Source organism: Danio aesculapii, chromosome 11 (genome assembly GCF_903798145.1).
Source record: "Danio aesculapii chromosome 11, fDanAes4.1, whole genome shotgun sequence".
Lineage (NCBI taxonomy): Eukaryota > Metazoa > Chordata > Actinopteri > Cypriniformes > Danionidae > Danio > Danio aesculapii.
Window position 1 is genome coordinate 45962921 of NC_079445.1, and position 17725 is coordinate 45980645.

Consider the following 17725-nt stretch of genomic DNA (forward strand, 5'->3'; position numbering starts at 1 on the left):
TGAGTGACTGATGTTCAACACACACACACACACACACACACACACACACACACTCTCTCTCTCTGCTGCTCAAATGTGGACTAAAACACTCGGATGGGAACTTATTGTTCTTTTTAACAGTGATATATTTAGATTTGGGTGGCTCAGTGGTTAGCACTGTGGCCTCACAGCAAGAAGGTCTCTGGTTTGAGTCCCGGCTGGGTCAGTTGGTGTTTCTGTGTGGAGTTTGCACGTTCTCCCGGTGTTGGTGTGGGTTTCCTCCGGGTGCTCCGGTTCCCCCCACAGTCCAAACACATGCGCTATAGGGGAATTGATTAACTAAATTGGCCATAGTGTATGGGTGTTTCCCAGTACTGGATTGCAGTTGGAAGGGCATCCGCTGTGTAAAACATATGCTGGATAAGTTGGCGGTTCATTCCGCTGTGGCGACCCCTGATTAATAAAGGCACGAAGCCGAAAAGAGAATGAATGTATGTATTTAGATTTGCTGTGCATCTCTGTGTTGTGTCTAAAACATCAGCTCATTTGGTGCTGTCTAGATAGTGAGCACCCTAGGTTTTGAACAGGCTGTTTTCTGTGTTTAATCTGAATTATTTCTCACATTAAGACAGCAAAGCAAAGCTGTGATGTAATGTGGTCACATGATGCGGGTCAGATCTGATTATTGGGTGAATAGAGAAGAGAAGAAAGCATTACAGTACAGCTGAATCTATTTCAGGACATTTTACATCAAATGCAAAGTCCATTTCACACTGATAGAGCATCAAACACACACTCACATTTATCAGCACGGTTAATAATGTGTTGCAATGCATTCTGGGAAAACCCCAAAGATGTCTTCTCCTTTATTAAAGAGTTTGGCCAAATTTGGAGACCAGAGTAAAAGAAAAAACATGAGTTGAACAGTTTCAGCTCTGCAGTGTTATTTCATTAAGCACTCCACAAAAATCAAACCGAATACACATTTACCAACGCCTTTTACTGGACTTGGAAATCTGCATAGCATGCATGTGGTTCTGTGGTTCTGCACCAGCATTAGAGAAGCAGGATTAAATCAGAGTCAAGCAGACGTTTGTATCAGTAATGAGTGTTACGCAGAATTCAGACTGCAGGGTTTTCAAGGCAGCGTCGTCACAGATGTGTTCACACTGCATGACTATCTGGGGTCGCTGCTGTGTTTACACTGCGAGGTGGATCAGGTCAGGGGGTTTCACACTGCATGACTTTACAGTAGGACAATTGAAGATAACTGTCTCTCGGTCCGCAAATCTCACAACCAAACACACGCGAGAAGTGACTTGGAAACACCGTGAGGTCAAGTTGTCCCTTTATTAATCTGGGGTCGCCACAGCGGAATGAACTGCCAACTTATCCAGCATATGTTTTATGCAGTGGATGCGCTTCCAGCTGCAACCGGTTACATGGGAAACATGTAACCTTCTTGCTGTAAGGTGAACATGCTACCCACTGCGCCACCGTGACGCCCCTCAGTTCATATTAATATTACTAAATAAATGTTCATATATTTTTTTGAGCAACAGAGATTCTGCGTATAGAGAGCGGCGGTACTGGGTCTGTGTGTGTATGTGAGCATGAGCATGCCTGATAGAGCAGTACAGTCATGTGTACACTACATCTAGACTAAACACATGCGAGAAGTGACATGGAAACACCGTGAGGTCAAGTTGTATATCTTATTTATTAACTACATAATGAAAAGCCTTTAGTGGAGTAGAACGTACTTATTTTGCTCTCCTGGGATTTAAGCAGAATTTCTCCTCCACCTTTTTTCTTTTTTGACCCAGTTGTGGTATTGGTCAGATGACACATCAAACAGACACGAGTGCTCCTGCCAAATCTACACATGTTTTTCCTCCATTTCTTGGGTTTAAATACACTGGAAATGAGCTCTTTTAGCTTCTCCCCAACCTCCCGCTGGCCTGCAGACACACACACTAGTGGATGCTGCTCTCTGATTGGCTGTAATTTATTTATTTTTTTATAATTATTATTTAGGGGTTTTCACCGTTATTGATAGGACAGTGGAGATTAGAGACAGGAGAGTGTGGGGAGCAGAGATAGGGGAAGGATCAGGAAAGGACCTCGAGCCGGGAATCGAACTTTGCTGTATGTCGCTGTATGTGTTGATGCACTAACCACTAGGCTATTGGCGCCGATGTTATTTTTAATCAGAACACATTTCACACGGCATGATTTAAATCCAGCTCCAGATATTTAGCATATCTAAATATATACACTTAAAGTCAGAACTATTAGCCCCCCTGAATTATTAGCCGCCTTTTTATTTTTTCCCCAATTTCTGTTTAACGAAGAGCAGATTTCTCCAACACATTTCTAATCATAATAGTGTTAATAACTCATCTCTAATAACTGATTTATTTTCTCTTTGTCATGATGACAGTAAATAATATTAGACTAGATATTCTTCAAGACACTTCTATACAGCTTAAAGTGAAATTTAAAGGCTTAATTAGGTTAACTAGGTTAACTAGGCAGGTTAGGGTAATTAGGCAAGTTATTGTATAACGATGGTTTGTTCTGTAGACTATTGGAAACAAAATTAGCTTAAAGGGGCTAATAATATTGACCTTAAAATGGTTCATAAAAATTAAAAACTGCTTTTATTCTAGCTGAAATAAAACAAATAAGACTTTCTCCAGAAGAACAAATATTATCAGACATACTGTGAACATTTCCTGAATCTGTTCAACATCATTTGGGAAATATTTAAAAAAGAAAACAAAAACAATTCAAAGGGGGCTGATAATTCTGACTTTAACTGTATAGCACATAGCACAGCATATATTTAGCATGCCAAATATGTCAGCGGCTCATCTGTGATTCTCTCAGATCATGTATTTGGTAGTTCACACTATGTGATTGTTATTCACTTGTAAGCACCGATTTACCTGTGATTTCAGGTATTTGTCTGTGATTTCTCAAAACCTGTTGGTGAGTCAAACTCAGGGCTAAATCGTGCAGTCTGAACTGGTCGTTAGTGGACTTATAGTTGGTTTACTAATAATGTGCGCAGTTCTGTATTACAGGCTGGTCCATTTGGAATTAGAAATCAATAAATAAATAAATACTGATAAAATTAAATAGGAAAAATATTTGTAAATATGTGTGAAACTGTTTTATTTCTGCTTAACTGTTCACTTTCTATTTAACTTTTTATTTTATTTTAATTTTTCAGTTTAAAACTCTTGTAAAATAGCAGGGAGTGCATGCTGTTCTGGGTTCAGATTTCTTCAGCGAGTGCTTGCAGATCTTGAACGGACCTGTTAATGTGTTTCAGGCTCAGATCGCGTTCCTGCAGGGCGAGAGGAAAGGCCAGGAGAACCTGAAGAAAGATCTGGTGCGGAGGATAAAAATGCTGGAGTACGCTCTCAAGCAGGAGAGGTCAGTGTGTGTGTGTGTGTGAGAGAGAGAGAGAGAGTGTGTGTGTGTGTGTGTGTGTGTGTGTGTGTGTGTGTGTGTGTGTGTGTGTGTGTGTGTGTGTGTGTGTGAGAGAGAGAGAGAGAGAGAGAGAGAGTGTGTGTGAGTGTGTATGAGTGAGCAAGCAAGATAATAGTTGTAAGTGAACATTAATTTTTATTTTATATTTTTAAGCAGCCAGATTTAATTATTCATTTAATAAACACACATTGTTTTCACACCCTACACATGTTCTGCTTTAAATAACGAGCAAAAGAAGGTTTCATAATTCTAAATTTTGTATATCCAGTAAAATATTATTGTTTTAAACAAAGCAATTATTATTGGATAAAAGAAATCACTATATATAGTTGAAGTCCAGAATTATTAGCCCCCATTTGATTTATTCTTATCCCCCAATATTATTCTTATTTTTTCTTGTTTAAATATTTCCCAAATGATGTTGAACAGATTCAGGAAATGTTCACAGTATGTCTGATCATATTTGTTCTTCTGGAGAAAGTCTTATTTGCTTTATTTCGGCTAGAATAAAAGCAGTTTTTAATTGTTTTAAATCCATTTTAAGGTCAATATTATTAGCCCCTTTAAGCTATTTATTTTTTCTGATAGTCTCCAGAACAAACCATCATTATACAATAACTTGCCTAATTACCCTAACCTGCCTAGTTAACCTAATTAACCTAATTAAGCCTTTAAATGTCACTTTAAGCTGTATAGAAGTGTCTTGAAGAATATCTAGTCTAATATTATTTACTGTCATCATGACAAAGAGAAAATAAATCAGTTATTAGAGATGAGTTATTAACACTATTATGATTAGAAATGTGTTGAAGAAATCTGCTCTCCATTAAACAGAAATTGGGGAAAAATAAAAAGGGGGGCTAATAATTCTGACTTCAACTGTATATATCTGCATATTTCTGTAAATTAAATGTAGATTATTTTTAAGCTACGGCTTCTCTTTCCTCTGCAGGGCCAAATTCCACAAGCTGAAGTACGGCACCGAACTCAACCAGGGGGACATGAAGCCGCCCAGCTATGACTCTGGTACACACACACACACAGACACACACACACACACACACACACACACACACACACAGAGCTAAAGAAAGAGAATAAAAGGAGCTTTGCTGTGTAGGGCTGCACAATTTAACTAAATGAACAAAAAAATCATCTGTTGTGATGCTTCACTGGAAAAATGAGTATTTAATAATTAATAACTGCTCTAAACGTGTCTGAGAGACGTCCTCTTTTAGCACAGTAGACGTATCTTGTGTTTTGCTAATGTAAGCTCTTTTTAAAAGATAAATATAATGTATAAAACTCCATTATTTATATGACTTCATATACGTCTGATAAGCTTTTAATATTAATGGACAATGCACAGATATTGATGTTTCACAGTGTTTTACACTACATTATTTGAACATAACAAGCTTGTTTACACTGTTTACTCTGTTTACATTGCTCTACTTACATTAAATCTAAACCCAAATATCAGAAATGACAACAGATTCAGATTTAATTCATGTTTATTTTAATGTTATTGATTAATGTGCTGACTTGACAGATTTCATTCATTATTTTCCTTCTGCTTAGTCTCTGGGTTATCAGGGGTTACCACAGTGGAATGAACCGCTACTTACTTGACAGATTTCTGTATTTTTAATATCAGATGGTCTGTGTAATGTGTTTTATGTTTGGTAAAAGAATCTCTAATTGCATCTTTAGTTATTTTCAGCTAGTTACACTGTCTTGTCCCAACAGGTGGATTTAGAGGTTTTTGCATAAAAAGCAGAAGTGGATTCAGCTGGTGTTGATGCCAAAGAAAATTAACCTTGTTAAAAACCAAAGAATTGTCTAAAGTGAGATTTATGAAAAAAGATTATTTTATTTACCAGCTAATAAACATATCATTACCTATAAAATGAATCTTCTGAACCTAATCAGAGGAGCCTGATAGAAAATGCTGATTCACAAGAAGAGCTCTGATGGATGTAGAGGGTTTTGTATCTGAACTCTTCATATTGCAGTTTCACTGTGTGATTATGTAAGAATAATTATATAACAAACTGCAATAAAATTTTAACTAGTAATATTTGTATTTTGATATTACTAAGAATAAAACATACAAAATATGAAATAATACTGTAATGTCAAAGTCACAGAAATATGAATCACTGTGAATAAAAGTTACACACAGATCACACATCAGACGTACACTCTTATCATGCCGTGTTTATATTCATCTTGTGATTATTCATGTATTATAATATTTGAAATATCAGCTATAATAAAATATCAGCTGATGAGGAGTGTGTTCAGAGCGGAAGTTGAGCAGACGCACTGTGATTGACACCTGTCAGTCATCTTGTGTCTGACCTTTGACCTCTGACCTGCAGATGACGGCAATGAGAGCGAGGCTCTTCCGGAACCGGCCAACAGTCAACTGAGCTGGAAACAGGGGAGGCAACTGCTGCGCCAGTGAGTCACATGCGCACACACACACACACACACACACACACACACACACACACACACGCATTCATACACAGATCGCTCACTTACACAATCATGAATATGCACACACACATTACTATACATTCATTTGTGTGTGTGTGTGTGTGTGTGTGTGTGTGTGTGTGTGTGTGCGTGTGTGTGTGTGTGTGTGTGTGTGTGTGTGTGAGAATGTGTGAGAATGTGTGCAAGTTTGTTTATGCATATCTTTGTCCATATGTATGTATGTATGTGTGTGTGTGTGTGTGCGTGTGTGTGCGTGTGTGTGCGTGTGTGTGCGTGTGTGTGCGTGTGTGTGCGTGTGTGTGTGTGTGTGTGTGCGTGTGTGTGTGCGCGCATGTGAGCCAGCGTATGTGTATGTGTATGTGTATGAGTGTGTGCATGCTTGTGTGTGTGAATCTATTTGTGTGTGTGCTTGATCATGTTTGTGTATATATTTATGTATGTGCGTGTTTGTGTGTATATTTGTCCATATATGTGTGTAGGTGTGTGTGAGTGCGTGTGCAAGTGTGTTTGTGTATATTTGTACATTATGTATGTGCGTGTATGTATGTTTAATACATTTTTGTGTGAGCTTGAGTACGTTTGTGTATGTGTGTGTGTGTGTTTGTGTGTGTGTTTTTGTGTATAGATTTGTCCATATGTATGAGTGTGTGTGTGTGTGCGTGATAGTTTGTGTATTTATTTCTGTATGTGCGTGACTTGGTTGTATGTGCGTGTATGTATGTTCAACACATTTTGTGTGTGCTCAAGTATGTTTGTGTGAGTGTCTATTGTGTGTGTGTGGGTGTGTGTGTGTGTGTGTGTGTGTTTGAGCCTGCTTGTGTATATATAACTGTATGTGTGTGAGTGTCTGTTGGTTGTATGTGTGAACGGGTGTTCTTATAACTGTGCGTATGTCTCCATCCGTGTGTGTGTGTGTGTGTGTGTGCGTGTGTGTGTGCGTCTGTATGAATGTGTGATTGTTCCTCCTGCTGGTGTACACAGAGGCTGGTACAGACTCCACACTCCGCCTCTCTCTCTCTTGTTTGCTTCTTCTCTCGTCTTAAATTGCTGTAAAGTCAAACGCTTCTCCTCAAGACGCAGGAGTGTTCGCGCAGGACTGCAGGTGTGTGTGTGTGTGTGTGTGTGTGTGTGTGTGTGTGTGTGTGTGATGATAACAGACATGTCTTTCTCTCAGCGCTGCTCTTTCTCTGAGTATAAACCTGACGAGCTGCTTCTGATCTGCTCAGTAATAGTTGTCAGTGTGTTTAAAGTGTATGGTTTAATCTTCATGCGTTGACTTTTTATCATCAGCTTCATTATTTATTACTTCAGTTTAAACTCTATTGTCAGTTCTACTCGGCACAGAAAGGAAATTTGTCTTTACCACTGGATTTAAGACAACGATTGCATACATACAACAATCACAACAAGACGACAACATATGTTAGACATTTAAAAACCAAATTAGCCCCATACATATTACTGCAGATCATTCTGGACAACCACCACATTCACTTCAAACACTGATCTGATTTAAGACAACAGCTGCAGTTGGGATAAATGACTTTTCATAAGCATTTCTTTCTTTCTTTAGGTATTCTAAACCTGCGTCCTGATGGTAACAATTCAAAAGCTGAGTGAAGGGGATGTGTGTTATCTTTAACAATCGCAGCTGCGGCTTTTCCAAATAGAATCTGCAGTGAATGTTGTTTATGACCTGATATCTTAATCGCCTGATTGATCATTTGCCATAATTTCTTCTTCTGTTTAAGTGTTGTGTTACCAAACCATGAACAAATCTTATAACTGAGAACGCTCTCTATCAATGATCTATATGCCATGTTTAAAGTCTGTGTGCTAACATTAACACTTCTCAACCTGTGGAGGAGACTGAGGTGCTGACTTACCTTCCTATAAACAGCCTCGACATTACTGTTAAATTCAGTTTATTGTTAATAATTGTGCCTAAATAGTTCAAATTTTGAGACCTGCTCTACTATTTGTTCATTAATAGTTTATAAAGTCTAGTATCTACTGCTCTTGGTTGACATCGCAGGCATAGCTCTTTTGTTTTGCCGATATTAAGGTGTATTGAACTTCTGCCAAACTGATCTGTAATACTATTAATATATTGAAAATATAAGGAGCTATTCATTTCTCCCTGACAGGAAACTAATTCCAGATCATCAGCGTATTTTCTAAGAGTGAGATTATCATCATTGCATTGCAGTTCAATAATATATATAGAAAATAAAATAGGGGAAGATACACATCCCTGGGGTACCCCTATATTTAAAACAGAGCAGTCAGACATAACGGGATTGACACAGACATGTTGTGGTCGGTTTTTTAAAAATTAGTGGTGCAATGGATCACAAATCTCACTGTTCAGATCACATTATGGTGTTTTAAGGGTGCGTTCACACCTGTGGATCGGTTCTGTTGTTCTGAAACAGGGATTAAAATTGTCTGAAAGCTGCTCTTCGTTCTTCACACGGCGAAGTTTCTAAACGGACCAAAACAGCTAAAACAAGTCACGTGCGAGTAAACACTCCTATTTTAAGATCACCATTGTGTGTGTGTGTGTGTGTGTGTGTGTGTGTGTGTGTGTGTGTGTGCGTGTGTGTGTGTGCGTGTGTGTGGTGGTTTCCTATTAACCTCTTATTGTGTATTTGTGTGAGTGAGAGAGAGAATGTGTGTCTGCAATGTGTGTGTGCTGTTATCCCCACTTTTCTGTGTGTGTGTGTGTGTGTGTATGTGAGAGAGTCTGTCTGCCTGCCTGCCTGCGTGTGTGTATGCATGAGAGAGAGAGAGTGTCTGGCTGTGTGCGTGCATGTGTAATGTGTGTGTTCTGTGTGGTCCTCACTCATGCATTTGTGTGTGTGTGTGTGTCAGGTATCTGCAGGAGGTGGGCTACACGGACACTATTCTGGATGTGAAGTCTCAGCGTGTGAAAGCTCTGCTGGGTCTGTGTGGAGAAACAGCCGGAGACGCCCGAGACGAGCCCATGGTGAACGGCACCGAACCCGCCTCACTCAAGGACAGCACACACACCATGATCGGGTACGGCACACACACACACACACACACACACACACAAACATACACGTACATACACACCTATTGTATATATGCTCATCGTCTGGTTCATTAGGTACACCTGTCCATCTGCTCATTAACACAAACTTCTAATCAGCCAATCAGATGTCAGCAGCTCACTGCTTTTAGGCATGTAGACATGGTCAAGAGGATCTGCTGCAGGTCAAAGCGAGCATCAGAATGGGGAAGAAAGGGGATTTAAGTGACGCTGAACGTGGCATGGTTGTTGCTGCCAGACGGGCTGCTCTGAGTATTTCAGAAACTGCTGATCTACTGGGATTTTCACGCACAACCATCTCTAGGGTTTACAGAGAATGGTCTGACAAAGAGGAAATATCCAGTGAGCGGCAGTTCTGTGGGCGCAAATGCCTTGTTGATGCCAGAGGTCAGAGGAGAATGGCCAGACTGGTTCCAGCTGATAGAAAGGCAACAGTAACTCAAATAAGCACTCGTTACAACCGAGGTCTGCAGAAGAGCATCTCTGAACACACAACACGTCCAACCTTGAGGCGGATGGGCTACAGCAGCAGAAGACCACACCGGGTGCCGCTCCTGTCAGCTAAGAACAGGAAACTGAGGCTACAATTCACACAGGCTCACCAAAACTGGACAATAGAAGATTGGAGAAACGTTGCCTGGTCTGATGAGTCTCCATTTCTGCTGCCACATTCAGATGCTCGGCTCACAATTTGGCCTCAACAACATGAAAGCATGGATCCATCCTGCCTTGTATCAGCGGTTCAGGCTGCTGGTGGTGGTGTAATGGTGTGGGGGAGATTTTCTTTGGGTCCATTAGTACCAATTGAGCATGGTGTCAACACCACAGCCTACCTGAGTATTGTTGCTGACCATGTCCATCCCTTTATGAGCACAGTGTCTCCATCTTCTGATGGCTACTTCCAGCAGGATAACGCACCATGTCATAAAGCACCAATCATCTCAGACTGGTTTCTTGAACATGACAATGAGTTCACTGTACTCAAATGGCCTCCACAGTCACCAGAGCTCAATCCAATAGAGCACTTTGGGATGTGGTGGAATGGGAGATTGGCATCATGGATGTGCAGCTGACAAATCTGCCCCAACTGTGTGATGCTATCATGTCAATATGGAGCAAAATCTCTGAGGAATATTTCCAGTAGCTTGTTGAATCTATGCCATGAAGGATTAAAGCAGTTCTGAAGGCAAAGGGGGTGTACCTAATAAAGTGGCCAGCGACTATATGTGTATGTATGTATATTCAGCAATGGTAAAACTCGACTGTTTAACTGTAGGGGTAAATAGAGCATATTTCCAAAACGGGGAGTGTTTCTTTAAGAGTGTATATGAGTGAATGTCTGAAGTGTGTGTTCGTGACTGCAGTAAAGCGGAGATGTCGGACTCGGCCACAGTTCTGGAGGCCTTCAAGTTCATTGAGAAAGCAGCGGCAGAGTTCAGTGATGAGGAGGAGGATGAGGACAGTGAAGGACAAAACAGGAGCATCGTGGATCTGGCCACTGTGAGTCTAACACACACACACACACTGGTATGGTTGGTTTATGAGGATTCTCTATAGCTGTAATGTATTTTCTACAGTAAAAACTCCTTATTTTAATGTCCTCCTCATAAACCCAACCCTCACAGCAAACCTGTGGACTGGGAAATGTTGACTGGGAAAAAAGCACCATTAAATAGGATTTTTAAGCATCTTGAAGTTTGAGGACCCAAGACGTGTCCCCATAAACCACATTAATAATGTACAACTATGTCACATCCATGTTATTATGCACATTAATGTCCTTGTAAAACACATGAACAAGTGTGTGTGTGTTGTAGATGGTGAGGAGGAAGGTGTCCCCGTCTCCGTCCTCATCCTCCACAGACGTCAGTGAAGATCTGGACACAGACGAGGTGCTGAAGGGCTTCGACTTCCTGGCCAACACTGAAGACATGATGGAGGGACAGACACAGGACACTCCTGCTGCTGGAGACTGGGGTGAGGAGCACGCACGCACGCACGCACACACATACACACACGTGCGTACACACATGCACACAAACACACACACATTCACACATGTGCATGCTCGCACAAACACACACATGCAAACGCAAGCACACACACATGCAAACGCACAGACATGTACTCACTCAGGCAAACACGCACGCACACAGACACACATACATATGCTCACGCACATACACATGTACTCTTGCAGACATACACGAAAGCACGCACACACACACTCATTCACAGACACATGCATACATATGCACACACACACACAAACTTGTGCAAAAATGTACATACAACACACACACTCACTCATTCAGCATATACACATGTAAAACTGCACACACTGACATACACACTCACTCACTTATTCACACACACAATCGCACATGCGCGCACATACGTGAAAAAATGCAGACAACGACACACACACATAGCTACATACATTTATGTAAGAATGCGCATGCACACACATTTACATGAAAATGCACACACATGCTATACATATACACGCACATACACACTCTACAAGCACTCACACAACACAGACACACTACACACACTCACAGACACACACACACACACACACACACACACACACACACACACACATGAGAGAGTGTTTTCTCCGGAGCATCCCGTGGGCTCTGTGTCAGCCTGTGTTTGTTTGTGTGTGTGTGTGTGTGTGCGCGCGCTGCTGTAACGTGTGTTCCTCCTCCTGGTGTAGAGAAGGAAGAGCAGAGCCCGTTGTGTGAGTCGTGGGACGTGGACGAGGGTCTGATCTCCAAACTGAAGGAGCAGTACAAGAAGGAGCGCAAGGGCAAGAAGGGGGTGAAGAGTAAGTGGGACAGAGAGACTCCGCCCGCCCGCCGCCTGCTCCATCCCTGCTCCATCACACACACACATACACACACACACACACACACACACTCATATATATAGATATATATATATATATACAGCTATAATTAAATATAAAGTAAATTAATATATATATTTATATATTATATTATATATATTATCTTATATTATAATTAATTATATTATTATATATATATTATTATTTTTTATATATATATATATATATATATATATATATATATATATATATATATATATATATATATATATATATATATATATATATATATTTATATTATTCATTATTTATTAAATTACTCAGGTTTTTTTTCCAAATATTTCCCTAGTGATGTTTAACAGCGTTTTCACCGTATTGTTCTGTAATATTGTTCTTCTGGAGAAAGTCTTCTGTTGTTTATTTACTGACTTATTTCAGTAAAAACTGCTGTGGTCAATATTATTCACCCCCTTCAGCAATATTAGTGTTGGATTGTCTCCAGAACAAACCACTGTTATACAATGACTTGCCTAATTACCCTAACTTTACCCTAATTACCCTAGTTAAGCCTTTACTTTAAGCTGAATACTAGTGTCTTGAAGAATATCTAGTGAACAGAAATTGGGGGAATAAAATATACAGGAGGGCGAATAATTCTGATTTCAACTGTATATTCAGGTTCCACCAGACTACACATTTCCTCCATCTATATCCTGATTCCCCTCATCATTGATGAACCACACTTGGAGAATCTTGTCGTTAAAATACCTCCCTGTGGTGTGATTTAGTCAGGGTAATATTTAATAAAACGTTTTAACATATTTAATAAAGCATATTAATATTTATTAAAATTATTATGATTAAAAACATGTTGAAGAAATCTTCTCTGGGTTAAAAATGACTTGGAAAATATTTGAAAAAGAATTCACATTTCACAAGAGCATTAGTAACTTTGTCTTTAACCACTTTAATATGGTGGACCTGATGAACTGAAAAAACAGCATGCATTGCAAAGGGAAAATTTTATATATACAGTTGAAGTCAGATTTATTAGCCCCCCTGTTTATTTTTTCCCCAATTTCTGTTTAACAGAGCAGATTTCTTCAACACATTTCTAATCATAATAGTGTTAATAACTCATCTCTAATAACTGATTTATTTTCTCTGTGTCATGATGACAGTAAATAATATTAGACTAGATATTCTTCAAGACACTTCTATACAGCTTAAAGTGACATTTAAAGGCTTAACTAGGTTAATTAGGTTAACTAGGCAGGTTAGGGTAATTAGGCAAGTCATTGTATAATGATGGTTTGTTTGTCTGGAGACTATTGGAAAAAATAGCTAATAATATTGACCTTAAAATGGCTTTAAAACAATTAAAAACTTCTTTTATTCTAGCCAAAATAAAACAAATAAGACTTTCTCCAGAAGAAAAAATATTATCAGACATACTGTCAACATTTCCTGAATCTGTTCAACATCATTTGGGAAATATTTAAAAAAGAAAAAAAAATTCAAAGGGGGGCTAATAATTCTGATTTCAACTATATATATATATATATATATATATATATATATATATATATATATATATATATATATATATATATATATATATATATATATATATATATATATATATATACTTGTATTGTACAAATTGTACATATTAATTCAATAATTGTTGTTTAATTGTCAAAAATTACTCAAATGCAAAATGTTAATGTGCTGATATTGATTAAAATTAACTAAAAGTAATTAAATGTTTAATTCAGTATTAGTAGAAATCCTTTTTTTAAATAATATTAATTACAAATAATTTTATTAATTTGTTTAAAACTTGTAAAAAAAATTAATATTTTTTTGTTTACAATTTCAAAATATGTTTTTAATTTAAAAAAAAAGCATCAGTTTAATGCAAAATAGAATTAACTTTATTTATTTTATTTATTTTTTAAAGTAAAATCTAAAATATTATATGAACTGATCATGTCTGAACTGGTGTTGTGAGATTCACTCATTTATATGTTCCTTATTCATAAATATTTGTAATAAATAATTATATAAATAAGGTCTTGAGGACATTTTTATAAATCATCCAGCAGCAACAATATGGCTTTATTACTAATATCCTCCAATATATCTGTACAAGCTCTTCCTCCTCTGAAATATCATGTGTAATTATGACTGAAAGCTGCTTTCTTCAGCTCCTCCTGTGTGTGTGTGTGTGTGTGTGTGTGTCTGTGTGTATGTCTGTGTGTGCGCGCTGCTGTTTTCTTCTGTTCTGCAGGATCATTCAGCTGTTTCTCTTACAGAGACCGTTCTCCTGCTCTTTTCTGTTGCTCTCATTCTGTTTTTCTATGCTGTGCTCTGGGGTGTGGCTTAATGACTCCGCCCTCTGTATGTTGTGGGTGTGGCTTTGAGTCAGGCTCCACCCCATTTCCTTGTATGGTTGTATGACAGATTGCACAAGACTCTGCTTACTTTCACAGTTATCACCTTTTCTAATTTTTCCTCTGATTCGTTTCCAGTTTTTTTCATTTCTTTGCCATTTCATCCTGACAGATTTATTATCCTGCTAATCCCCATCAGAAAACTGTCCACCTGGAGCATGAAATCAATGCTAATAATAATAATTAATGTTAATTTTATTTATAAAGCTGAGCTGTGAGATTAACCTGACCCTTGAGGACTTTTGAATGGAAGGGAAATTGGGAATTTAGTTTCTAATGGTTTAATATTTAATAGCACATATGAAAAGTGAAAACAATTGCTAAATACATTATTCAAATATTATTTTGTATATGTAGATAGCTTAATTTAAAATTTAGTATATTGAGCCATATATTTCTATGTATTTCATAGTGGAATATATCTGTATGATTTTTTAAAAACATTTAATTTAAAAACAATTTTTTGGATAGATTTGTTTATTAAAATGTATTATTTTGAGAGTTATCTGTCCATAGACTTTAAAAATTAAATTAAATTAAATTAAATCAATGGAAATATTTTTTATTGAAAATTTAAATAAATACAAAATAGAAAAAATCTAATTTAAAAAAAGAAAAAAAAGTAAAAGGAAAAAAAAGTAAATAAATAAAAATCATACTATGCATTCAATAGATATTTAATTTTAATTAATTATTATTTATTTTTTATTGCATTAAAATCTAGAGAACAATGCAAGTGTATTTAATTATTTAATATTTGTTTAAATCCTAAAATTAAGGCTATTCAAGTTTTTATTCATAATTTTACACTATTTAAATGTCAATACATTTTCATACAATTTCATATAATTACTTAAGGTGGCTCAAGGTTTTCTTTCCCCTTCATTTTAAAATGTTTAATGCTTCTGCTTTATGACTCATGGTCAAAGGTGGACACGTTGTTGTTATGTTGTTATTGTAACCCACTGAAGCACAGATATATTATGGTTGTTGTGTGGTGTTTGTAGGGCCGAACCGCTGTAAACTGCAGGACATGTTGGCTAATCTGCGGGATGCAGAGGATCTGTCCTCCATCCAGCCTCCGGTGGCCCCGCCAGCCCGACCCAGCTTACCCCGACTCAACGAACACCAGCTGGGACGCACCGACGAGGGTAAATCACTCACATGACACCATCAGATTACAAAAATCAGGAACTTGTCATTAGAGTAAACTACTCTTTTAAATACTTGTACTCAGATTACAGTTACTTTTGATGGATTACATGATTGCATATTAGTTACATAGTGGCGTTACGCTTTTCATAATCATTGATTTGACTTATTTTACTCTTTTATAGTTGTTCATAACTAACCTGCTGCTTATAGACATATCTTTCAGCAGAAATGGGTTATATGAGACTAACACTGTCGTCTGCACTTCTACTGTTTTTTAGATGAAATAATTGATGTGGCAGTGATGTTGTACTGAATTTTCAACTCTTTCTTTGTAATGATGCTGCTTTGTAAATTTGACAAACATTAGTGAGTGTTTTAAACTCAGCTGTGATGTAGTGTTATTCAGTAGCACAACATAGAACAAGATTATCCTGCCTCAATATATGAGATGTCAAAAAAGGGTTAGCACAAAAGTATTCTAGATGTAATCCAAAGGACATCTACAAAAGAGCACAAAGTAATCTAATAGTAATCTACAAATGACACAGAAGTAATCTTAATAGAATCTAAAAATGGGCACAGAAATAATCAAAATGTAATCTAATAGCAATCTACAAAAAAGTACTAAATAAATCATTGTAATCCAAAAGTAACCTACAAAGGGCACAAAAGTAATCTAAATGTAATCTACAAAAGAGCACAAAAATAATCTGAATGTAATCCAAATGTAATCTACAAAAGGGCAAAACATTTATCTAAAAGTAATCTACAAAAGACCACAAACGTAATCTACAAATGAGCACAAAGGTAATCTAAATGTAATCTACAAATGAGCACAAAAGCAATCTAAATGTAATCTACAAATGAGCACACAAGTAATCTAAATGTAATCTACAAAAGCACACAAGTAATCTAAATATAATCCAAAAGTAATCTAAAAAAGAGCACAAAAGTAATCTAAATGTAATCTACAAAAGAGCACAAAAGTAATCTAAATGTAATCTACAAAAGAGCACAGAAATAATCTAAATGTAATCTAACAGTAATCTACAAAAAGCACAAAAGTAATCTAAATGTAATCTACAAAAGAGCACAAAAGTAATCTAAATGTAATCTACAAAAGAGCACAGAAATAATCTAAATGTAATCTAACAGTAATCTACAAAAGAGCACAAAAGTAATCTAAATGTAATCTACAAAAGAGCACAGAAATAATCTAAATGTAATCTAACAGTAATCTACAAAAAGCACAAAAGTAATCTAAATGTAATCTACAAAAGAGCACAAAAGTAATCTAAATGTAATCTACAAAAGAGCACAGAAATAATCTAAATGTAATCTAACAGTAATCTACAAAAGAGCACAAAAGTAATCTAAATGTAATCTACAAAAGAGCACAAAAGTAATCTAAATGTAATCTACAAAAGAGCACAGAAATAATCTAAATGTAATCTAACAGTAATCTACAAAAAGCACAAAAGTAATCTAAATGTAATCTACAAAAGAGCACAGACGTAATCTAAATGTAATTTAACAGTAATCTACAAAAGAGCACAGAAGTAATCTAAATGTAATCTAATAGTAATCTAAGAGTAATCTTAAAAAAAGCACAAACGTAATTCATATTTAATCTAACAGTAATCTACAAAATAGCACAAATGTAATCCAAATGTAATCCAGATTGCATTAGCATGACTGTATAATCTAACAGATGATCTGTGTGTCATCTCATGTGTGTTTTTGTACAGTAGAGGCGATGACGTTTCCTCCATCCTCTGGAAAGTCCTTCATCATGGGGACAGATGAGGCTCTGGAGAATGAACTGGGTCTCGGAGAGCTAGCCGGACTCACAGTGGCTAACGAGGCCGAGATCCTGTCTTATGACGTGAGTTACTGACACCACAAAACATCTTCATCAGCGTAAAAACAGAGGAAAAATACATCACACAAAAATAGATGATTTCTGTGTGGAGTTTGCATGTTCTCCCTGTGGGTTTCCTCCGGGTGCTCCGGTTTCCCCCTCAGTCCAAACACATGCGCTATAGGGGAATTGATTAATTAAAGTGTCTGTAGTGTGTGTGTGAATGCAAGAGTGTATGGGTGTTTCCTGGTGTTGGGTTGTGGCTGGAAGGGCATCCGCTGTGTAAAACATATGCTGGATAAGTTGGCTATGGCGACCCCTGATTAATAAAGAGACTA

General features: G+C 37.3%; 1 protein-coding gene across 1 annotated transcript in view; it reads left to right on the forward strand.

Annotated features, from left to right (window-relative positions):
• Positions 1–17725, forward strand: part of strn (striatin, calmodulin binding protein) — a 97388-nt gene that overhangs the window by 67612 nt on the left and 12051 nt on the right. Inside the window, exons 2-10 of the mRNA XM_056468799.1 lie at positions 3320–3423; positions 4433–4506; positions 5865–5946; positions 8860–9027; positions 10426–10561; positions 10879–11038; positions 11784–11894; positions 15379–15522; positions 17275–17411. Coding sequence (XP_056324774.1) covers positions 3320–3423; positions 4433–4506; positions 5865–5946; positions 8860–9027; positions 10426–10561; positions 10879–11038; positions 11784–11894; positions 15379–15522; positions 17275–17411 — 1116 coding nt within the window. The remainder of the gene's footprint in view (positions 1–3319; positions 3424–4432; positions 4507–5864; positions 5947–8859; positions 9028–10425; positions 10562–10878; positions 11039–11783; positions 11895–15378; positions 15523–17274; positions 17412–17725) is intronic.